Source organism: Periplaneta americana, chromosome 12, assembly GCF_040183065.1.
Source record: "Periplaneta americana isolate PAMFEO1 chromosome 12, P.americana_PAMFEO1_priV1, whole genome shotgun sequence".
NCBI lineage: Eukaryota > Metazoa > Arthropoda > Insecta > Blattodea > Blattidae > Periplaneta > Periplaneta americana.
Genome location: NC_091128.1, coordinates 138,340,606 through 138,365,842, shown reverse-complemented (window position 1 = coordinate 138,365,842; position 25,237 = coordinate 138,340,606). Strand labels below are relative to the sequence as shown.

The window sequence follows — 25,237 nt, the reverse complement described above, 5'->3', positions numbered from 1 at the left end:
TATCAGTAACTAGCTCAGGCAAATAGATGACATCGGTCTTAAGAGTAGTAGTATACTTTAGGGGAGGAGGTGGAAGGGCACTCTAGTGGGACTTCACCGGAACATTAAGACTTGCAGGCTGAATTGACAGATGGCACCATGCAGCTAAGTCACGATATCTACAAAAGTTCAAAACGAGACTGCTTGGATTTAAAAAAATCATTCCCACACCAGTAGCTAGATTCCAGGCTCCTGCTTATGTGTGTATGTATATAGGGTTATTCAAAAGTAAGTTCCCATTTTGAAACAGCTGTATCTTCTGTACATTTTTATTTTATTTATCAGAGCTTCCTCAAATTAAAGGCTACCATTAGACAAAGCATACAAAACATTACAAGAACAAATAGAAGATCAGAGCTAAAAGAGTAATAAAAAAGGCAAACAAATACACAAACAAACAATGGCAGTTTACAGAAGAAAAATAAATTCAAGTAAAGAATCAATGAAAGCTAAGAAGGAAAAAGAAAAATGATAAAGGTGCGATGGATGTTTTGTTGCTATGGTAACTGTGTCACGCTTGTATAAACAATAATTGTTGTTCAGAATACAAACAGCAGTTGTAGGAGAGTAATTTTAATAATTTTTACAATGATTTTACCTTTACGAGTTCGAATTGGCTCCTTCATTATTATTACGAATGCAATAGACAATATGCATATGCATTGAGAAGATCGCGCGTTACATGGATTGAGAAATGGAATGGAGAATCCGAACACAATTATACAGCAAGGATTATATAATATCATATCAAGGTGATTGTCTGGTGTGGTTTTACGTCACATTTCATAATAGGGCCGTATTTGTATGAATAAATTGAAAATGGACAAACAAAAACAGTGATGGTAACTGGGCAGCGGTATTTTCAAATGTTGCAAGACTTTGCAATACCAGCGTTACAGAATCATGAAATCGAAAACATTGTTTTCATGCAAGACGGCACTCCACCTCACATACATAATAATGTAAAAACACTATTGCGCAACACATTTGGCGATCGTGTAATTAGTAGGCATTTTTCGAACAGTTGGCCTTCTAGGTCACCAGACATAACTCCAGCTGACTACTGGTTATGGGGTTATCTAAAAGAAAAGGTATTTCTTAGTAGACCTACTACACATGAACTGAAACACTCAATATCAGATGTCATTGAAAACATCCCTAGGAATGTGCTTAATAATGCCGTTTATAGCATAGAAGAAAGACTATTTCTTAAGGAATAATACAGTGGTGGTCATATTTAATTTTTTCACGTTTTAATAAAATCCCATTTCTTTTGTGGAATCTAAAAATTTGACAAACTTATTACCATTTCAAAATGGAAACTTACTTTTGAATTAATTAAATACTATTATAGTCACAATCATGCCATGGTATGAAAGAAAAATTTCACAACCTCGAGCGGGATTCGAACCTGCGACTTCCTGTTCTCCGGTCAGGCGCTCTACTACTGAGCTATCGAGTTCGTCTCACGCCAAAGGCTCGGAATTATCCTTTCATACTGGCGACTCTGTTATAGAGTACTGTCCATAGCGTCTGATCTTAGTCAGCCTTTGGCGTGAGACGAACTCGATAGCTCAGTGGTAGAGCGCCTGACCGGAGAACAGGAAGTCGCAGGTTCGAATCCCGCTCGAGGTTGTGAAATTTTTCTTTCATACCATGGCATGATTGTGACTATAATAGTATTTAATTCATTAATATGTCACATCAACGGACGTATATACGTCACCCAAACATCGTAAGATGAAGATTACTTTTGAATAACCTTATATATACACACACATATACATATACGTAAACAAAAAATCTTATCTTATTGCTATGCTCAGAAATCAGAAATGGAATTCTTAATATTTTCGAGCTAGTGAAGTTTAGGAAGATAATTATTCCAAGTTTGTATGTCTCTATCTTAGAAATGAAATTCTTCTTATTACCAGACTAACACTGTTCAGAAAGACTTTAGTTGACTATAACTGGAGTCATTGTAGACCAGAAAATCATCCAACCTGTGTAAGACTGCTCATTCGAACGTAGAAACATGATCGGCAAAGATCCACTTTTGCTTTTCCAATATGACAAATCAATAAAAACATGACATTGCATAAAGTTCCATGGTCGAGTGATCAGTCTTGCAAACCACTGTTGAAACATAATCCTTGGCATACGAAAAATGTTTATATATAGTTGTTTAAGTGGAACATAAAATAAAAACAAAAATGTAAGGCATTGTAAAACAAAATGTCACTCAATAAAATTCTTTCAGGGAAGTAGATAGAAAAGATTAATTGTACATTATAAATATACCGGTACTGAATTATGTTAATTTTATTTTACAGTGTGCAAAAGATATTGCTGGATTTGCAGTCATGTTCTTCATTGTATTTTTTGCATTTGCTCAACTGGGATATTTACTGTTTGGCACACAGGTACATACATATAAGTATAAGTTACACCTTCGTAAACTTAGATAATTCCATTTGACCAGTCAATTGCCTACTGGGTGCTTGATAGTAGAGCAATTAGTGTAGGTACTCATTACTTTAGATTATCCCAATAATTATTCACACAAACCATAAAATTTTGTGCTCACATTTCTTGAGTAATTAACGTACATTCGTTTCCATATCTTCAGGTTGAAGATTTTCGAACATTTGGAACGTCCATATTCACTCTTTTAAGGACAATTCTCGGAGATTTCAATTATTCTGCAATTGAAGAAGCCAATCGTGTTCTTGGACCAGTATTTTTTATTTGCTACATTTTCTTTGTATTCTTTGTACTACTGGTAAGTTGACAACTTCTAATTGTTATGGACTTATACATAATAGTTTTGTTTGGCTACCAGTAGCAAGTTACCAGCATGGTAGGCCTACATTATTATTTTCAACAGTAGCATGACAGATGTTAGTTAAAGTTCAAATTGTAACAGTTCACCATTGAAATTGCATAAGCGTTGTTTGAAAAAAGATGTTACTGGCATCATATAGATGTTCTCTTTGTCATTATATTAGTATTTAGGGAAGAATGAATTATTAGAACGATTATTTTTACTAATATTTTCAGAAAAGAGAGTCTCTCTATTATTTATATGAGAAATGTATTGTTTAAGGTTTTTCTTAAGTACAGTCACTTACAGACATAAAATTATTCATTGTACTGTATGTTTTTAGCATATTATTATGTCACTAACACCGATTTCTTTTTTTTTTTCAGAACATGTTTTTGGCAATTATCAATGATACATATTCAGAAGTAAAATCTGAAATATCAGCACAGAAATCATTTGTTATGTCAGACTACATAATGCGATGTTTTGGAAATTTAATGAAGAAACTAGGATACAAGAGCAAGGTCGCAGGAAAAGAAACACCAATAGATGACAGCAAACTCACTTATAATGAAATTAGAGATGCTCTGCGAAAGTAAATTTTTTCGAAGATGTTATTTTATAACATTTTTCTTTTCAAAATAGAAAAAAATACAACAATTTTGATTATTTTCATATAATCATCATCATCATCATCATTATCATTTTCATATCTTAATTCTTAAATCATTATAGGATGCGAATTAAGGTTTCTGATGAGAGGGGGGGGGATAGAATCCTAGATAGAGAATACCATACATACCATACGTAAAATTATTATTATTAAATATGATATGAAAATCAATAAAGAAAAAACTAAAATTATGGCCTTCTGCGGAAAATACCCTGTGCCTAGCAAAATATGTTTAGATTCAAAAATATTAGAAAGGATAAATTATTTTACATATCTCAGATACACATTATCTTTTTTTGATGAAGTAGATATTTCACAGAAAATTTCTTAATACACCAAAACAATGGAAATAATTAACACCATTATGAAACCTGCCCTAGTACAAAGGCATACTCGAATTCGCCTTTACAATACCTTGGCGAGACCTGTACTTTGTTACGGCAGTGAGGCATGGACATTGAGGAAGAAAGACGAAAGCAGAGTAACGGCTAATGAAAAAAAAAAAAAATATGAGATATACAGCGGGATCACAAACGCAATGAAGATGTAATGGCAGAATTACAACTCATCATCATATCCTTCATGTATTAGACCTTACAGGATCTGTTACGGTCTCATGCCAGCGCTTTCGTGGTCTTCCCAATTTCCTCTTTCCTCTTGGTACATAAGTAAGAATCTGTTTAGGCCATCTAGTGCGATCCATCCTTTCGACATGTTTTTTCCACTGAAGTCGATATTGTTGAACAAAATTGACTATAGGATCCATTTTGAGTTCCTGCAATATGTCCACATTTTTACGGTGTTCCAGCAAAGAGCATCCCGCTGTTCGTCTCATGAACCTCATTTCTATCACGTAAGACATTATCAGAACAACTGGATAAATCATCTGCATCGCATGCATAGAGATAGAATCCCAAAAGTCATGCTCCACTATTGTCCCAACGGGAAGAGATCTCTTGGTCGTCCAAAGAAGCGCTGGACTGAAAATTCAACTGTGGGATCGTAACAGGCTATTTGGCCTAATACTTGAAGGGAAGAAGAAGAAAAACATTATTATTGTCATCTGATACAGCTCAATGCTTGGTCGCACTGAGTTGTTTGTCTTGCATCTTGATCATAATAATAATAATTATATCCATGAGCACGCTTAAGATAAGATTTGTAATTCCTAAGTTATTGATTGTTGTCAGCTTGCCGGTGATGCTAATACATCAATATTATTTTCTTTGCTTACTTTATACTTTATAAAGTACATATATTCGTATTAAAATAATTATATTTTGTGAGGGGGATAGAAGTTATCCCTGGCAGAGAAGGTAAAATGAATTTATGAGAGGAGGATAACTTTCCAACAGGGGGGGGGCTCCCCCCTCATTCCCCCCTGTTAATTCGTACTCTGAACCATTATCATAATCACTACTAATACAATAGTATTAAAAGTAGTAGTAGTAGTAGTAGTAATAGTAGTAGCAGCAGCAGCAACAGTAGCAGTAATATTCGGTGTCCACCAGTTAGGTTGGTCAGAAAAGCCGAAACTGGTCAAACTGTGGATTGTTTTCCCAGCATAATGAAAGTCGCCTGCCGTTGAGTCATGCTACCTGACAACCAATTCCGAAAAATGTAGCACTTTGGCAATGGCAAAAGCACTGCAGGATCGACCAGATTGATGGACACCCGTTGGTAATAATAAGAACAACAACAACAACAACAACAATAATAATAATAATAATAATAATAATAATAATAATAATATAACAGAACATCATAAATCTTATTTTATTTTTCATATTTTATCTCCTCTTCAAAACAGACTTATAATCCAATGCATTATAGTAGAGTGTCTATCTTTGCACCAACATTAGACAGACATACATTGCAGGTCTCCCTGATAATGTGGTCAGCATGGTACAGTGCCACTGCTAAGACAACACAGGACACCACATGACAAAAGAAAAATGCCCAGTGTCGTAGACAGAAGATAAATCTTTTCCATAGTCCATTCATAGATTGGAATTGCAGACTGCTTGAATGGATATGATATCCACAGAGCAAAGAAGGCAGATAATTCATAAACCTGTAAAATATAAAAACCAAGAACATGTGGAAACTTCAATCAGTGAGAACAGGGAAGTGATAAATTCTCTTGCCTTCACTAAACACTCACAGAAAACTAACTATAGCACACTTACCCAATTTACTGAGCTACATTTCTTAACATGGCGCATTGTGCAGAAGTTCCTGGCAACTGAATGGGTTGAACTTTTTCTCAGTTGTGATTCATCCAATGAAGGCTGTGTTTTAAATTTCATAAAGTAATAATAATAATAATAATAATAATAATAATAATAATGATAATAATAATAATAATAATAATAATAGGCAGTTAGGAGTAAAATTTGCATTGGAACCCATACGATAGAACAGGTAAACTCATTTAAATATTTAGGTTATAATTTGACATATTTACCTGTTACTGATATATCTGAAAATATTCAACATTTTAATGGAGCCTTAAGAACCATCAACCAGGTTTTCACAACCACGAAAACCCAAAAACATACCAGGTTCAAAGCATATAAAGTTCTAGCAAGACCTGTCCTCATGTATGGTAGTGAGGCCTGGACTGTCCGGAACTCAGATATTCAACGCCCAACAACTGCGGAAATGAGATTTCTAAGGAGGACTGCCGGCTACAGCTTGCTTGACCATAAAACGAATGAACTAATTACAAAAGAATTGAAAATTACACCTATTTATGAACATCTCAACCACTATAGACAAAAATGGCTTAACCATGTCAATAGAATGGACCGTTCCAGACTCCCAAGACAAATTCTCGCTATATACCACATGGAAGATGATCTTTGGGACGCCCCCTGAAAAGATGGACGGAGACCGTAACAGGCCACTAGGCCTAATACCTGCAAGGACGATGATGATGATGATGATGATGATGATGATGATAATAATAATAATAATAATAATAATAATAGTAATAATAATAAATAGACATTGTTTTGTACTGTCATATGTTGAGAGTAGATATGATATCAAATATGAAAATGATTTATATTTATAGGTGCAATTTTACTGATCTGGAGATTGAAATGTTCTTTGCCAAATACGACATTGATGCAGACAAAGGAATAGGAGAGGAAGAGACCAAGAGATTGTTGACAGACTTGGAAGGAAGAAGAGTCACAGGTAAGACTAGCTTTAAGCTTTATTCTATGCTGCCCATGGTTACTCCATTAGGCCTACATTAAATCAAATGCTTGTTAATAACTGTGGTCTGTTAGTTGAATGTTTAAAGTACGGTACTGTATAGTCTTTACACTCTGCAGAACCCGCTTAAGTCACAGTAGCTAAGCAAAACAGAAATTAGTGATAAAGCAGCACGAAGAAATGGACAATTCGCAAAACTCATCAAGGACAAAATTAAGATAAACAATTTGGTTTTTAGTGTAGAGGAGTGCTTAGTAACGTTAAAGGAACCGATCATAGACTCAGAAGGAAAGGAAAGGAACAGAAAAATTTTGAAAGAAAAAAAATCAACAATATTGTATCTAAAGGCGAGGTTAGTGACACAAGTGTGGTGAGTGTACGTGAGTCAATTGTAAACGTATCAAAATCAGCGAAAATTTCCGGAAAGCAGGCAGTGACGTCAACTGAAGAAGAAACAGGAGTGACGCGAACTGGTATTCAGCAAGCTCAGCAGAACAAGACTTCAATGCAAGCAAATGGAAATAGTGGACATCAGATGGGAGCAATTCCGAAGCGGGTGAAGGAACTAAGATCTAAATCGAGGCTGACTAGAAGTAGAGTAACGCAAGTGGGAGATAGTTCAGGGAGCAGTGATGAAGGAAGAGGGGAAAACAAGGTGAAAAAACAGTGTGACTTAAGGAAATGGTGTGGAGGAGAAATAAATCGTGAGAGAAGAAAACTAAGACCTAAAAAGTAGCAATGTGGAAAAGGAAGTAGTGAAAAGTGCAAATAATTAGAGATGTAGAGTAAGGGGGGTTACAGTATGTTTGGTATAATGATGGGTTAGGAGTAAAGTAGAGGAAGAACTGATGAAAGACGAGAAAAGACTAGTGGAAGAATTGCAATAATAAATTAAAAATAAGTTCGGAATATGTATGATAAGAACTTTCTGTGTTAAATTTTCACATACTTTGGTAACATGTTCGACCTATTTTGGGTCATCTTCAGAACTGGTCGTTGTTGGTCTTGGCGCCTCTTGTTTCCTGTGAGAGTGCGTTCATAGTGTAGGGTCAAAGAGTGTATGTGTTTTGAAATTGAGTTGTGTGTTGAGAATATCGTTCTCACAACTTAATTTCAAAACACATACACTTTTTGACTCTACACTATGAACGCACGCTCCCAGGAAACAAGAGGCGCCAAGACCAACAACAACCAGTTCTGAAGATAACCCAAAATAGGTCGAAACATGTTAACAAGGTACGTGAAAATTTAACACAGAAAGTTCTTATCACACATATTCCGAAGTGATACAGTGTTAAAAGTTGTGTAATCAAGATGTATAAAAATAAGTAATGTCCCAGTTGACTTGGATGAGAGGCGTTGTAAAATGGTGAGATGACACTGTGTACTAATAATGTGAAGTGCCGCCTCACTGAAAGGTATATTGCTTGAAGACATATAAAAAAAAATAATAACAAAGAAAAAAATAAATTAGTGATAAAAAAAATACATTGAAGATTTTCTTGGTATGCTCCCATTTTCCCTGTCAACATTCCACTATTTCTACTAAATCATTATGGGAAATCTGGCTAAATAGATATTAAAAAGTCAGTTTTAGAAGCTGCTGGAGAAAGTCTTGAATATAAACCTATCAAAAACAGACATTCGTTAAGGAGTTGGAATGAAGAATTGAACCAGATAATTGCTGAATAGAAAGAAGCTTATAAATTATTTTGCAAACCAAAGATCAACTACAACATATTATGAAATACAAAAAAAAAAAAAAAACACTTAGAGCTTCTGTCAGAAAATTAACCACAAAAAATCAGAAGATATGAATGGGATAAATGAGTCAATTACGTGACAGACCTATTACTGGCCCAAAAAGAAGAGGCTTCATAATCTTTAAGAAATTGCAAGTAAACACTAATGATCAAATAAAAATTCTACTTGTTCTCTATGGTGCTAGAGAATAATTTTGTTGCAGTTGATAACAATGTTATTCCTCGATAATTATTGGGATCGTTTTCTTTTTCTTTGAAATGGTCTTCTAAAACGAAAGGCCAGAACTTGCATTATATCCTTTTCATTTTTTGTCTCATAAATTTGGATACTACAAAGAAAGGGATGGCTGAAAATTGGGTAATTTTTGGTAAAAAAAAAATCATATTTTTAGTTGTTTTTTTTTTTTTGTAGAAAATGATTTATTGTTTCATCTGCAGATGTTTATGCAGCTGAACTAGTTACTATAATATGTTGTTGTTGTTTTCTAATGTCAGGCGTTTGACAAAGTCATTTGACCTCTTGCACTCCAATATTTTTCAAAGATACCACCATGAGCAGCCACTGAAGCACAGATTTTGAGGTGTTCCGAATCCATTTCTTGATTTGAGTTGCACAATGGGCAGTTAGGGGACTGATGTATTCCAATTCTATGCAGGTGCTTGGCCAAACAGTCATGGCCTGTTGCCAATCTAAATGCAGCTACAGACGATTTTCGTGGTAAATCGGGAATTAACTGTGGATTATGATGCAGACAGTTCCATTTTTTCCCTTGAGATTGTACGAGGGGGATCCAGGAAATAACGACCGTTCGCGCATACCCGCCGCGCAGCTGACTCCCCTTCCTTGTTTGAAGGTCAACTGGCTTCCTTAACATGTGTTCTCATAATGTTGTGAGTACTGGTTGCAACAAGTCGCCATTGTGCATTTTGTGTTACTTCAAAATGAACGACGTGATTGATAATCCCGCCGACTGTGAGGTGAGGAGTGTGATTCGATTTTTGAATGCCCGACATTTGAAACCTGCAGAAATTTGCCGGCAATTGAAAGAAGTGTATGGTGATACTGTAATGAATGAAAGAAATGTGAGAAAATGGTGCGAAATGTTCAACAATGGGCGAACAAATGTCCACGATGAAACTCGACCCGGACGCCCATCACTCATCACAGAAGACCTGAAGACTAAAGTGAACGACAGAATCTTGCAAGACAGGCGCACATCACTCGACGAATTGCTGAAAGACTTTCTGGGTGGTACGCGTTTTGGAAGTGGTGAAGAGTTGAAGAAGACAGTGAACACCTGGCTTAATGAACTGGCGGCAGAGGAGTATAACACGGGAATTCTAAAGCTAGTGAACAGATACCACAAATGTTTAAATGTAGGTGGTGATTATGTCGAGAAGTAAAGGAAGCTTCAGTTATGTAACAGACTTTGTTTTTTCAAATAAATATTTTTTTTTTAATTATTACAACAAAACGGTCGTTATTTCCTGGATCCCCCTCGTATTATCAAATTTTGTTTGTTGAAGTCTAAGTATGTAGATTTAATAAATCTTTTCACAGAGTAATACGTAGATTTAGTAACAGGTCTGTAAGTAGCAGTACTGCCCTTCTTTGCTAAAGCATTCGCATTCTTGTTTCCCAGGTTTCCACAATGGGATGGTATCCATTGGAATACAATTCTTTTATTGAGTGTTATTAATTGAGAGAGCAGTTTAGTTATTTCTGCTGTTTGAGATGAAGGTGTGTGTCTAGAGACTATTGATAGAATAGTTGCTTTACAAAATCCACCTGCCAAAATCCCTGGCTCCTACTGTAATACTGACACTTCTTTATTATCACAAAGCAGTGATTTGTTTCAGGTCCCTCTCTGGCTGATAAGGGTGCTGGTGAGAGTGTATCTCAGGAAGAATTCCTTATGTGAGTGTAACTGAATTCAAACACCTACAATTCCATACAAATATAGTGCCTACATAACAAAATATCTTGATAACGAACAAATATCCGATATAAGAGGGCACTTGAATCTCTTCTTGTAAAGTTTGTATCCATGCCTTGACATAAGATATGTTTGCAGAAGATTCGGAAAGAGTGTTTTGATAGGAATAAAGTGAAATCTCATTTTTTTAATCTTCTTTCTTTTTAAATGCGAAGTTGCTGTTCAACACCAACGATATAATCTTGAAATGGTTCTAAATTCTTTCTTATATCACGTTTTGATGTGAAATGCCTATGTTCGAGGAACAAAAGAAAAATTGCAGACTTAATAGCCGAAAGCTTGGAAAATTTCAACAAATTAATTCAGCTCAGTAAACCAGAAAGCCATGTCTTTTTATACTACAGTGTGTGTTGAGTGCTACAGGATTGGCAAATGGGTCGGCCAATCAGAAGCCAGGAAATATTTCGTGTGGTCCGCGACATCATCGGTGTGGTATTGGTGGGTGACGGGCCGGTTGAAGTGGGTCGCTGGACATGATCAACTTTCATTTTTCTAAGAAGGTTTAAGTTGGTTCAATGCAGGGGTTCACGCCTGACTCAGTTGTAATCAATCATCCCTGTTTAAGTTTTTTTTTTTCTCCAGTTTAACCTCTATTGCTTCAATGATTATCCGGTCCCAGTAATGGTTTGAACAATTGAGGATCTTGCTTTCGACAAACATAATTATTGCCCTTTTTCAATGCTGTGTTGAACCACGGCGGATTTTTCGGGATAATGAAGCCTGACATTTCTCTTGTGTTCTTTAATTTTGTCTTCTATTGTGCGGCTGATCTATCCAATATACACTTCACCACATTCGCATGGAATCCTCTAAATACTGGTGTTTTAGGCCTTTGACTATCTTTTACTTGGCCAAATCACAGGGGAACCAGAGTATCCAGAGAGTCCACTGTTGTGGAGTAAGAGTTAGCATATCTGACTGTAAAACGAATGGGCCGGGTTCAAATCCTGGTTGAGACAAGTTTTTTCTAGGGTTTTCCCTCAATCCACTAAGAAAAAATCCTGGGTAACTTTCAGCGCTGGAATCTGGATTAATTTTGCTGACATTATCACCTTTATTTCATTCAGATGATAGGTAACAATTGCAGTTGATAAAGTGGCGTAAAATTAACCAATAAAAAAAAGTAATCAGAGAAAATTCCTGTGTTGCCTTGACCACAGACTTGAACAATACAAGTTATAAATTCAGGACAAATCAAGTAGGATTTGAACCCAGGCCCTCTGGATTACAAGCATGTGCTAGCACTGAGTCGCATTGGCGGATAGTATATAAATTATAAATAATTTAATATAAAATTTTGAAATTTTGCAGGTTGAAGAACCGTGTAACTCAAATGGGAGAGTCCATAATTGTAGTAATTGACAAAGTTGAGGCTGTTCTAAATAAATTAGATGCGTTGGGAGTTTCTAGGCAAGCTCGAGATGGCAGAGGGCAAGGAGGGAAATGAAGAGCAATAATATACGTACAGCATGTAAAAAGATTATCAACCAATTGATTCTGTTGAAGTATGTACAGTAACTTTCAATGAATGATTATTAGGATCTTACAATGAAGAAACTATTCTGAAGTTGTTTAATGTAAACTAAGGACAGTTGTGTTGCATGTTTTACTTTTCAAAAGTGTGTTTAACTACATTTTACTTTATTTTATTTTATTTCAAGTGTAAAATTAAACACGATTTATTAATAAAGTTAAGAGTTAAATGTGATCATTAATTAAGATTTTTGTTATATTTACGATCTTTTTTTTTTTTTGTGCACAACCTAGCTGCCAATTCTGATTATTTGTTATACAAACCATGTTTAAAATAAAGTGTTAAAATTAACTGTTGGCTAAACTTAAGTTATCGCTTTATTAGTTATGAAATATAATTTTAACAATTTTTAAATTAACTTATATTGACATTACTTTGATCTTAATTTAAATTGTATAGATAAAAATATCATCAGATACTGGCTGCAAAGAATGCTATTTTCAGAGTTTTTATACCACCAATAATAGATCAGGATGTAATGCATAACAGGCAGAGCTAAATTTAGGAGTAACTTAATATACAAGTATTTTATGTACGTTTTTCAATTAAAGTGGTTATTCAATTCCAAACCAAGAAACTTTGTGCTTATAGCCTTTTACATCAATTCCATTTAATCTAATATTATGGGAAAACCAAGCACTATTATGTGTACCAGTACTAGAGTTTATTAACTAGTTTTATCAATATTAAGTGCTAGTTTATTTGCATTTTATTAGATTTAACGGTAATTTCCCAGAATGTATCACTGCATATAGACCAATTTTACACTAATCCTAAACTTGGTGTATGCAAGGTATACTAAAACACTAATCTAACCTGTCACAGATTCAGGAAAGGTTAGGTTAGATTAGTTTAAGGTTTTAGTATACACTCAGTTTAGGTTTAGTGTAAGACTGGTCTATGTGCAGCAATACATTCTGGGAAATTACTAATTTAGCATTATATTATAAGTGTTTATAAAGCGATCATACCTTTTAGATAATCACATTTGTATTACCTGCATATAATATTACCTGCAAGGCTGCCAAGTGTCAGTTTTTAAAGCTGACATTAGGATTTTCAAAGATCTGTCAGCTTTTCAGTGCACAGTATCCATTTGTCAGCTTTTTCCACAAATGCTGTGTCAGTCTCTATTTTGTATCATTTGGTTTATTTCAATTTACATTTTTATAGTGACGACAAACTAAATCTCAATTTCGTTCCTCATTGAAGACAGGCATATGTTGTAAATTAACGATTTTCAGAAATTTAACTTGTTGCTTCCAAGCTTTCGATGACTAACTCTGCCATCTTCTTCAGGGATTATTAATCAATCATAGAATAATTATAAAATAGAGACGAGTTATGAAATATTAAATGCACGACATAAGCTCAGCATTTTTTTTATTGGGCTTCTAGTAATATATGTATCGAATATGAATGAAGTCTCGCCCACCTTATTGCATATTACATGACTAGTGTGAACTAGTCAGTTTGTTTTATTACCATTAAGTACGAGAAAAATTCGTACCGGCACCGGGAATCGAACCCAAGACCTCTCAGCTGTGCGCGCTGAGTGCTCTTAACCAACTGAGCCATGCCGGGGCATGATCCACGACGCCGGCCGAACTCCTCTCGTAGTATTATGTTACGGCCTTACTACCTGCATTTAAGACGATACACGTCATATATATATATATATACAGGAGCGCATATTAAATACTTTATGGCCATATTCAACAACAGTTTCTGAAAACTGTTAACATTATATATGTATCGAATATGAATGAAGTCTCGCCCACCTCATTGCATATTACATGACTAGTGTGAACTAGTCAGTTTGTTTTATTACCATTAAGTACGAGAAAAATTCTAGTAATATGTTGTTGTTTTCTAATGCCAGGCGTTTGACAATAAAGTCATTTGACCTCTTGCACTCCAATATTTTTCAAAGATATTATCATGGCCAGCCACTGAAGCACAGATTTTGAGGTGTTCCGAATCCATTTCTTGGTTTGAGTTGCACAGTGGGCAGTTAGGGGACTGATATATTCCAATTCTATGCAGGTGTTTGGCCAAACAATCATGGCCTGTTGCCAATCTAAATGCAGCTACAGACGATTTGCGTGGTAAATCGGGAATTAACTGTGGATTATGATGCAGAGAGTTCCATTTTTTCCCTTGAGATTGTGTTATCAAATTTTGTTTGTTAAAGTCTAAGTATGTAGATTTAATAAATCTTTTCACAGAGTAAAACGTAGATTTAGTAACAGGTCTGTAAGTAGCAGTGCTGCCCTTCTTTGCTAAAGCATCCGCATTCTCGTTTCCCAGGATTCCACAATGGGATGGTATCCATTGAGAGAGCATTTTAGCTTCTAGTAATATAATCTAAAATGCTCTCTCAGTAATATAATCTAGCCATTAAACTTCTGGGCCCTCCTGACAAGTGTCCCTCCTCCCCCATTTTGGGCAGCCCTGGTTATAGTAGAAGTAGAAGAAGTAGCAGTAGTGGTGGTATCGTCTCTATAAAAGAAAATCCACTGAACTGCCATTGCTCCTATTTGTTCAACTGTCAAAGTTTCATTGTTATAAAAAGAAAGATAAGGTTATGGTCTTCCACATGTCACTACAAAGGATAAAATGATTAATCACAATTTCCAATTTTAAAATCCCTTATTTTTATTTTAACTTAATCATTCTCTTCATTAACTATTTTAAACATATTACATCATATACACAGTACTTCTTATATACAAGTGCGATTGTTTATAGCTACAATGAAGAAAAATAAAATATATATTTCATATCAATATCTGCAGATTATACACATCAAATAACTATTTACATATCCATTTACTGCAGTTTGAATGAAGAGATTTCTGCAACAAAACTCTCTTATCACTTCTACCTTATGTAACACACAAATTAAAGATAATATAAAAACAAGACAAAAGTATAAAAAAGAAGTTTCATATATTTGTATATGTACCATATATATAGTATATTTCTGGTTTCCATAAATCACAATTGATCGAAATCAAAATCTTTATCTCTAGATAGCAATTAAATTCAGCTGCATACATATGACTATTTTAAAAAGAGTATTGCTACATTGCAGTGAGTATCTTTTACCTCACGTGTTAAGTGTGAGTCCAACTTACTCTTTACCCACTTCCCATTTACACACATAATCAAAGCAGGAACTAACTGCTAACAGTCTTGAAGCTGCAACATCTCTAATAAAAATACTGTTCACCATTTAGCATGGAACATGCATATAGAATATCACAGTATAGGGCTAAATACAACATTTTTATGCCAGGCTAGGAAAATTTTTTTGCCCAGCATCATCACAAGGTACTATACCCAACAGTCTGAGCACACTCTTCAAACTCAAAACTTACTATTTCAGAAAATTGTTTTCCATCACATCCGTCATAATCTCTTTTAAGTTATATTCTTGCTGATACAGACACATACCAGGGCTGCCTCTAATATGCATGCAATGAACAGGGTGTTCTTTAGTATCTGCAAGGTCTGTGGTTTGAACTCTGGCACTAGCTATCTTCTTCAGGGTATAATAGGCCGTTACCCTGTTCTTCCTTTTCTGCATGAGGAGCAATGTAATAAAGAATCATATTGCTGCTTCATGTTGGAGAGACCAGAGTTGTAGGGATCAGTTTTGACTAGGATTTCCTTGTTTACTTCAGAAAAGAAACATACAATAACTGTACCTTTAAAGGTAAGCGTTCACTACATCGTATTGCACTCATCGGACGAATCGCACGGATCGGAAAAAGACTATCTTTGCTGTAATTCTTATGTAACTGCGTTCACTACATTGTATCGGACACATCGCCTCTCGGAAAATCCGTCCACGTTTCTTGAATGGGCAACTTTTCCGATGCGTGCGATCATGGCCTTCTTTAATAAATCAATTTCAATTGGTCAACTGTTACTATTATGTTGTACCATGTTCAATGTCGCGCCAAAATGGCAGACGGAAAACTTATTTCGCGTGTAGAAAATTGCGAAGAATTATATAATTTGAGGCGTTCCCATTACAGTAATCAAGTCGTTTCTTGCAAATATATTATGTAACCAATATTTCTTTCGTTTCTTCCTCTTCAATTAAGACGCATGAAGCAATTACAAATTCTTATTTGCTAACAGACGTAATTAACAGACCTAACCTCAACTCCTCTGTTTTCAGCAATGTCAATATCGTACGACGTCATGTTTCAAACAGCTGACAGGGGAATCTGATGAGGCGATGAGGTGGAGCCGTTACAGTGAACGCACTGCACTTAAAATATCTGTTGCGTGCGATTCGTACGAGGAGTGCAATACGATGTAGTGAACGCTTACCTTAACTTGTCACAGATGCTTTTTCACACAACATTCCGGCATGTACAACTAATTTCATTTCTGATGTTACTATGGTTAAAAATAATTATGTGTCAAGTAAGAAAGTGTTGCTAAGAATGAAGAAAGAATTCTTCTGCGGACACAACAAAATAACCACTTCAAATTCATGTCATTACTGCCAAAGTTAGCAACACATTTTATACAAATAATTTACGTAATTGATTAACTAGCGGACTTACTCGTGTTAATTATGTAAGTCTGTGCGGTTTTACAGCTGTTTCGGTGCTTCATCACACCATCCTCAGAGCCTACTAGATCTCGGCGTCATCTCGAACTTCTCTGCCTATTGTGTGGGTGTGTTTGACTGTTGAAAATTGTTGAAAAGTGGAGTCAAATAGTGTGTGTGTACTGAAATTGATCTGTGTGTTGAGAATTTGATCAGGGTGTGTGTTTAGTGTGTCTGTATATTTCATATTGTTCTAGTGTGTTGAGTTTTTGGTTTTCTTTGTAGCGTGTTTGGAATGATCTGCCTGTCTGTCCAATGTAGAACTTGTCGCAACTATTACATGTGAGTTTGTATACACCTGTGTGGTCGTATTTATTTGTTTTTGTTTTATGTGTGTTGAGATGTCTTTGTAGTGTGTGTTTTCTGTTCTGTATGCTATGTTGTATTTCTGCTTTCTGAATGAAGATGCGATCTTATGTGAGCTTTTGTTTTCATATGTTAGTGTAACGTATTTCTTGTGTTTGTGTTGCGTTTTGCGTGTTTTTGTATTAAGTTCTTATTTTGTCTTTTCTTGCGACAAGTTCTACATTGGACTGACAGGCAGATCATTCCAAACAAGCTACAAAGAAAACCAAAAACTCAATACACTAGAACAATATGAAATATACAGACACACTAAAACACAACCTGATCAAATTCTCAACACACAGATCAATTTCAGTACACACACACTATTTGACTCCACTTTTCAACAATTTTCAACAATCAAACGCACCCACACAATAGGCAGAGAAGTTCGAGATGACGCCGAGATCTAGTAGGCTCTGAGGATGGTGTGATGAAGCACCAAAACAGCTGTAAGCCGCACAGACTTACATAATTAACACGAGTAAGTCCGCTAGTTAATCAATTACTTACATTCAAGTGTTAAAAGTAGTGTATGCAAGATTCAAAATGGAAATAATTTACATAAAGGCTATCAAAAAAATGCAAAGAATATATTCAGTACAAATTAGAGTTATGTTTTCCACAATTATTAGTTATCAGTTTAACTGTATCAAGGTATTAGTTGCTGCGATTTCAACCAAATACTATTTTTATAAGAAAAAAATACAAATTTTATAATTTTGATTTAACAAACTTTCAAAGATATATTCTCTTCCATTCACCATGTACATATATCTTGCCATAATATTTCAGATTAAGTTTCAATCAGGAATAAGAGAGAAATCTGTTGAATCATTAATGTTTTTTAGGATTTAGTTCTATGGGTAAATTTTGTTACTAAACCAATATTTGATAAAGTCTATTCTCCACTAAAGCAATATTTGATAAAATCTATTCTCCACTTTTTCCTCACTCCAGCTTTGATTCATTCTAAACTATGAAAGTGGACAATAGCTGTACTAGCTTTCTCTTACGTCCACTTACAACAGCAATATATTTGCTTGTTAGTGCTGTTTAGCTATATAGAATTTAAGAATGTTTGTCCTAAAATGTTGCTGTTCAAGATCGAATCCTAGTCGGCCTACTTAAATGTCAGCTCTGATTACATCAATTTCTTTCTTAACAGTTACTTAGAACACACGTTGCTAGCACAGACATATAATCCTTCAACCTCTATTCGAAGACTTAACAGAGAACGATTATTTACAATGGAAACAAATTAATCACTTTTCCTGCAGAACTGTTAACAAATAAATACGCAACTGAAGTATTTTCCTTGCTTGTTTATATTATTGTTAGGCACTATGAATATATACGGTATTGTGTCTACTATGGATTCATTATGTAGTCCACACCTGTGGAGTAACAGCGCGTCTGGCTGCAAAACCAGGTGGCCCGGGTTCGATTCCCGGTAGAGGCAATTTACCTGGTTGAGGTTTTTTTCCGGGGTTTTCCTTCAACCCAATATGAATAAATGCTGGGTAACTTTCGGTGTTGGACCTCGGACTTATTTCACCGGCATTATCACCTCATCATCTCATTCAGAAGCTAAATAACCTAAGATGTTGATAAAGTGTCGTAAAATAACGTACTAAAATAAAAAAAAATTCATTATGTATCTAGATGTTGACGTAGTATATAACATACTATCACTTTGTAAATATCACACAGATATAAACCATTACAATATATGTTAATTCGTTTTTCGTTTTCAAAAAATTAGTACCCTAAAGTTCAAAAGTTTATGTGATGTTTATACCGTAACACTGCGCAGAGTAAGCAACAGGACTACCATTAATTATTGCTTACATTAATATTTGCATAGCGCAACAGACATAACTTGGACACTATATCTGGAAGGCAATATTGTGCATTTCCTGCTACCATTCATTGAAACTTTCGGAGATTAATTTGATGTAAAACCTTTGGAAAACTTTTGCCTAATCTCCATTCATTTTGAGGTGATGTTTTAATAATTTAAACGTTAATTATAAAATTCGAATTTTTATAAATTTATAATAATTAATTATAACCCTGAAACATCGAAACAATACTTTCAAATATTACGTTGTTGTTAGTAGGCTAATCACTATAAATGAAATTACGATATTGTGAAAGAAGTGGGAGACAACCAATTATTATATAATCTGTTAGAAAGCTTATACATTTAATTTATTTCAAACAGCAGTGTATATCAGTACAATTTGGAGAAGTGTTGGCCATAATAAATTATAAGGACTTCGTTATAAGAAAGCAATAAAAGGAGGTAATTATGACACATTTTGAGTATTATCCAGCAACTTCATGACATACTTGTTGAAGGAAAATACAATATGCTACTGGACCCTGTCTTTTTTAAACAAGGAGTAAATGAACAAATTTAATAGACGTGACTGCCTTTGGTATTATTAAAACCGGGATTAAACTGCAAACATCCCTCTCACTGGATAGAAGAAGTTGAGCAATCTCATTGAGGTCTGTTATCTTACTGCTAGGGGCCCGACATTTTGATAATGATAAAAGCGAAAGCATTCCAAATGTTATTTTTAGCGGTATTCTGCCTTTTAGACACTTACATATATATTATAATTAGGCGAAATATGGCGAAATTTGTTGGTCTGCGCGAAATATATCAGTTGTCGCGAAATAAGATCTTTTATCACGAAAATTACGAAATATAATCTCAAGAAACGTAATTGAGTGCGGTTCTAGTCTTCATTTCTCTTTTTTGTATCCTTCCTAGATGCTGTGTTAAAAAACTTCATTCAGAAGTGCTTTTATGTCGTGGACTGCTATGATAATTAATTTTATTGTTGCTCTGTAGCATTTGTATCTCTTGACTTTCTTTGTATTTGACATCGTCATTTTATAATCTGTTAGGTGAGTGTTTTAGGGATGTATCTGAATTCTTTTAATTCGGATTTTGATGAAAGGTAATTTTTTTTTCTGAGTAGTAGAAGACAGTGACAATTAAGTAGGTACATTTTCCAAGAAATATGTCAGATATATGGGGCTTTTATAGGGCATGAAAATGCATTTTTTTCCAGGTGTTTCCAGATTGAAGTTATTTTTTAACATTAAGAAGTAGTTTTAGATTATTTTTTATACTGTTTTAGGTCATTTTAAGAGAATTTTAGGGGAATTTTATTATGTCATTCTTTTGAAAATTTTTAGATTATAAACATCTGGGCTCTACCAATAATGTTGTATTGTATTCATTATGTGTGTAAAATTTTAATAAAATAGACAGCATAAATAAAATTTAATATTCAATGAGAAATATGCGTTAAAATGGCTACCGGTATTTATTTCATGAAATATCCACCAAAAAAGAAGCATGTAACTGGTATTCCAGGACAAAAATCAGGAGTTTTATTTCACCAAAAAATCAGGCACCTACCTATTGCTAAATATTTTAATTTGGGGGGGAGGGGGACTTTTACTATCGTAAACGGGGTTACTCTGAACACAAAGGAAACTTTGAACATTTTTTCAGAAAATCATATTTAGGTTTCTACATGCTGCACTTGTTATAGATGAAGGCAAATTATTATAAAATCATTCTCATACCAAATTTACCTCCATCTGTAACAAGAGCAGCATCTAGAAACCTAAATATGATTTTCTGAAAAAATGTTCAAAGTTTCTTCTGTGTTCAAAGTAACCCCAGTTTACGGTACCACACAATTTACTCTTTACACTTGCTACCATACAGCCAAGGCAATTATATGACGATTGATCATACTCTTCAGCAACACTTCCTTCAAAATGAGAACAGCACACTGAGAACTAGATTTATGTTTGGCAACGCAATATGTCTAATTTTCTAACCTCCAACTATCGAGATTAAGTTTAAATAGAAAATGTTTTCTTGTCAGCTTGTCATCGTCGTTGCTTTATATTATTAAATGATGACGAACAATCTAAACAGCAATGAAAATATAAGAATATTGAAATAACATACAACACTTTTTTTAAACAGAACAACCTTAAATGAGGAGCATGAAATCAGCAATATTAAGAAGAAATTAGTTCTCTAAAAAGATATTTGGACTTACAAGTTTTGCTCGCAAGTTGTCTTGATTTCACAACAATAAACTGAGTGACATTTGCAATATGTGCTAGTTTAAATGCAGCATAAACACGTTATTCGTACTTCAAAATTGTAAAAGCTATGGAAAAAAAAGGAGTATAGAAGTAAGAGCATCTTAAAACTAGGAGTAATTATTTTAGTAACCTCTTCAGAAAAATTATGAATTAAAAATTTTATTTTTATAGAAATGCAGCAATGACAAGCTATTACATAACTCAGGCACAGAAATCATATGATACAAAGTATCATATAATGTACAATCATGTCTTTCGTTGGTCAATTTGTTATGTAAGACTTTGCATCATGCCATTATCCTGAATTATGAAAACTTATGATGAATAATAACAAAAACGCTAATAGTATGACACTATTATAACATTTCTTTGAAAATACCGATATACTGGTACTGTATAAAATTCATAGTCTACGATCATTATTTGATATGACTGGAATGGATGGTTTTACAAGAGTTAAAATCTGCATAGAATATTAATCAAGATATGTACTGATTTAAAATGACTAAATCCATTCTTGAATATTAAATAATCATCATTTGTGGCAGATTTAATTAAAACCACAGCTGCAGCATAACATGCCAAAAGTACTGTGCAAATGGAATAATCACTATCTATGACTAATTCACAACATTCTGAATCAGAAGTGATTCTAAAACAGAGCTTCTTTGGGACTACAGTTTAGCCTCTAAATATACTCTAGCATCCTCCGTCTTCAGCACTGGCAACCTTAATGAAGCCTTCAGTATTAACAAAATTAATATTAGAAGAGTCTCTCATGAAGTACTGTCTCGTATACTTCTTATCGTAAATGAAGCTAACACTGTTAAATAATGCAGAATATAATTTACATGTCTATTAGGTCACAATGTAATTGTCTTCCTACTGCATTATATTCCCACAATAGAAAAACAAAGCTAAGTGATTTTAATTTTTTAAATATATTTTTTTTATAGTTCATGAATTTGTTTAAAGAATTTTCTTTTATCTTCTCCATTTTCATTTTTAGTTAATAGTAATTCCATTCTGACAGAAGTAAGTACAATAAGGATATGTATACTGAACAACCCATTTTCATTATGGAAACATGCATTATTTGAAGGATCGAAACCCAAATTAAAGAAAAAACATACGAGACAAAACTTTTTGAGCGATTTTTAGTATACAGCCTACGATTTTCTGTAATATTTGAGTAGTAAATTAAATGAAACATAGATTTTAGACTGACAACCAAATGCAAAAATGAGTATTTATATTTTGTACTGATTTGTCATTTGTTCCTTATACCTGGTTCATCTATCTCAACATTTTATATCTTGTTACCAAGAATAAAACCATCTTCAATCTTTAACGTCATCGGTATGGAAATTAAATTTATACATGTAAGTTACTCAATTACATTTCATTACTAGCAGAGCAAAATGGGTAAATAGAATTTTCTGAAATGCTTGTGTATACGTATATACACATTTGTTTATAGATAAATATTTATATAGTTCTCCAAACCCATACATTACCATAAACTCTTGAGTTTTTCGTCTCTGAAATTTCGTTATGGACACAAGTGCATATATAGTTACATTATTAATGACTTTACTTCACAACCCGAGGGAAATTAAATATATTAATTGTCAAATTTGATGTAAAGACAATAGTCTTCGTTGAAGAATATATATTTCGATACAGATGATACAAAGAAATTAATACTGTTGTCTGAAATTTTCGAATCCATCCCTGAAAGTTACTACTGAAATTATATAGGACTCTTCATTGCACAGCTTATGGTTTCTTTTGCAAAAAATATCAACTGGAGGTGATTCTTCCTAACGCTGTCCCTGTCAAACTTATATTGATAGCCAACAAACATGGGTGTGTCCTATTCACTGTGAAAACGCTGATACCGGTAGCTAACATTCAGCAATATTTAGAAATGAACATACATAAAAGGAAAGGCAGTAAGTATGGTTCAGTAGGACCATTTTCAACCCCTCCAATCACTCAAGGTTGAAATGATGCGACAAGATGAATCCGCAAATAGTTATGCGGATTGGCTGGCATCCACAGTTCCTATCTAGCTTCTTAAGAAAAATTCCACAAGTCTTTGTTGTAGAATGCTTTAAAAATATAATATATTTCAATATAACTGGCATAATTTATTCAAATATTTGTGTACTTTGAGTATCACATCGATGTAAAAAGACACAAAGACTCTCAAGTTCGAAGAATGTATCACTGTCTAAGTATACTAAAGGGAGATGATTACCGGTATAGGTTAAATAAAAAAATTAATAGAAAATTGAGTAAAATATTTTCATTTCTTTTTGTAATCCGTTTATAGACATTTTCATTTTTATTTAAGAGGTAATATATAATGAACTCTGTTATATATGAGGCCTATTTAATTTATTTTTTATAAAAAAGATAATTCGGAATTTAAACACACTACTACCAAAGTGGTATTATTTACAATGCAAAGAGGATTTCATTATAAAATGTGTAGGCCTAATTATGATGGTTCAAACTCAGACTATTGTCTTGTTCTTAATTGGTGTATTACACATGTCCTATTGAGTGAATTTTATCTTTGTCTGCTCTTCATGTAATCATTTTAAACATCAATATAAATAGAACAATTTTTGGCGTATGTCTTATGGTCACCAGGTACACAGTATTTCCGCGAATTCATCTAATTTACTACACAAATATTGCTTAGAACGATAAACATAACAAATACATACTATATCTCACCATTCAGATGGGTTGTCAGTTTTGACCCACAGTTTTCTCGAAGAAGTGGAACTTACAACGAAGTTACTATCATCATTCCCGCTATCGGCTATTATATTGTTAAGCTCTACTCCGACGGCTTCTTTCTCCAATGAGTCACATTCTGCTAATGCTTCGCCTTGTGCTGATGACTGTAGATACTGATCTTGGTAAAATGAAAATGATCGCAGGATGGAACTGTTCTGGAAGACTGCACTTCCAGAGTTGTTGATACTGTCGAAGTATTCTGATGATGAGGAATGCCATGGAAATGCTTGAGTTTCCGACGTCTGATAAACTGAGTTCTGTTGCTCAGATGACACAGAATTGTTGGATGTAACTATATTAGTTGATAGTTTAAATGCTGTTGGGCTGGATTCTTGGGATGACAGATGGTTCAGCGAATCAGGATATGTATCACCTTGCTGTTCTGTTGTATCGTCAAGGGAGATGTGAACATCGGTGATAGATGTTCCAGATTCCTGGGGAAACAAAAACAAAAAAATATATCCAAAACTCACGCAATAATAATTTTAAACATATGAAAAGTCCATACATTCAGTAATCAAATATACAAATATTTGGAATATGTATGATAAGAACTTTCTTCTTGTGTTAAATATTAATGTACCTTGAATAATTTCAAGGGAAAAATTGTTCCGGGGCCGGGTACCGATCCCGGGACCTCTGGTTGAACGTACCAGCGCTCTACCAACTGAGCTACCCGGGAACTCCACCCGACACAGTCTCAACCTTTCCCTTTTATATCAACACAACTCGCGTGGGCTGACGAAATGCCAGAGACCCACATTGAGTGCACACAAACTCTGTGTGACTCGTCAGCCCATGCGAGTTGTGTGGATATAAAAGGGAAAGGTTGAGACGGTGTCGGGTGGAGTTCCCGGGTAGCTCAGTTGGTAAGAGCACTGGTATGTTCAACCAGAGATCCCGGGATCGATACCTGGCCCCGGAACAATTTTTCCCTTGAAATTATTCAAATCTTCTTTACAGGGAGCTTTACCTGAAAGACTAGATTTGCATTAACGTATCGTGTTAACATGTTTCGACCTATTTTCGGTCAACTTCGGAACTGGTCGTTGTTGGTCTTGGCGCCTCTTGTTTCCTGTTTGGGTGCGTTCGTAGTGTAGAGTCAAAGAGTCAGGAAACAAGAGGTGCCAAGACCAACAACGACCAGTTCCGAAGATGACCGAAAATAGGTCGAAACATGTTAACAAGGTACGTGTGTTATGTTTTATTTAACGACGCTCGCAACTGCAGAGGTTATATCA

At 34.5% G+C, this 25,237-nt stretch overlaps 2 protein-coding genes across 6 annotated transcripts in view; one reads left to right on the top strand and one right to left on the bottom strand.

Moving 5' to 3' along the window:
- The window catches only part of LOC138709980 (polycystin-2-like protein 2), a 42,947-nt gene extending 30,729 nt beyond the window's left edge, over positions 1-12,218 (top strand). Inside the window, exons 9-14 of the mRNA XM_069840661.1 lie at positions 2,373-2,462; positions 2,669-2,821; positions 3,250-3,458; positions 6,616-6,740; positions 10,385-10,442; positions 11,833-12,218. Coding sequence (XP_069696762.1) covers positions 2,373-2,462; positions 2,669-2,821; positions 3,250-3,458; positions 6,616-6,740; positions 10,385-10,442; positions 11,833-11,968 — 771 coding nt within the window. The 3' untranslated portion in view covers positions 11,969-12,218. The remainder of the gene's footprint in view (positions 1-2,372; positions 2,463-2,668; positions 2,822-3,249; positions 3,459-6,615; positions 6,741-10,384; positions 10,443-11,832) is intronic.
- A 2,448-nt stretch (positions 12,219-14,666) lies between these two features.
- jvl (javelin-like) overlaps positions 14,667-25,237 on the bottom strand; it is a 569,361-nt gene continuing 558,790 nt past the window's right edge. For 4 of the 5 annotated variants that reach the window (XM_069842126.1, XM_069842127.1, XM_069842125.1 and 1 more), the window contains one exon: positions 14,667-24,430. In XM_069842126.1, coding sequence (XP_069698227.1) covers positions 23,927-24,430 — 504 coding nt within the window. In that variant the 3' untranslated portion in view covers positions 14,667-23,926. The remainder of the gene's footprint in view (positions 24,431-25,237) is intronic. The other variant, XR_011335324.1, reaches the window with a different exon arrangement.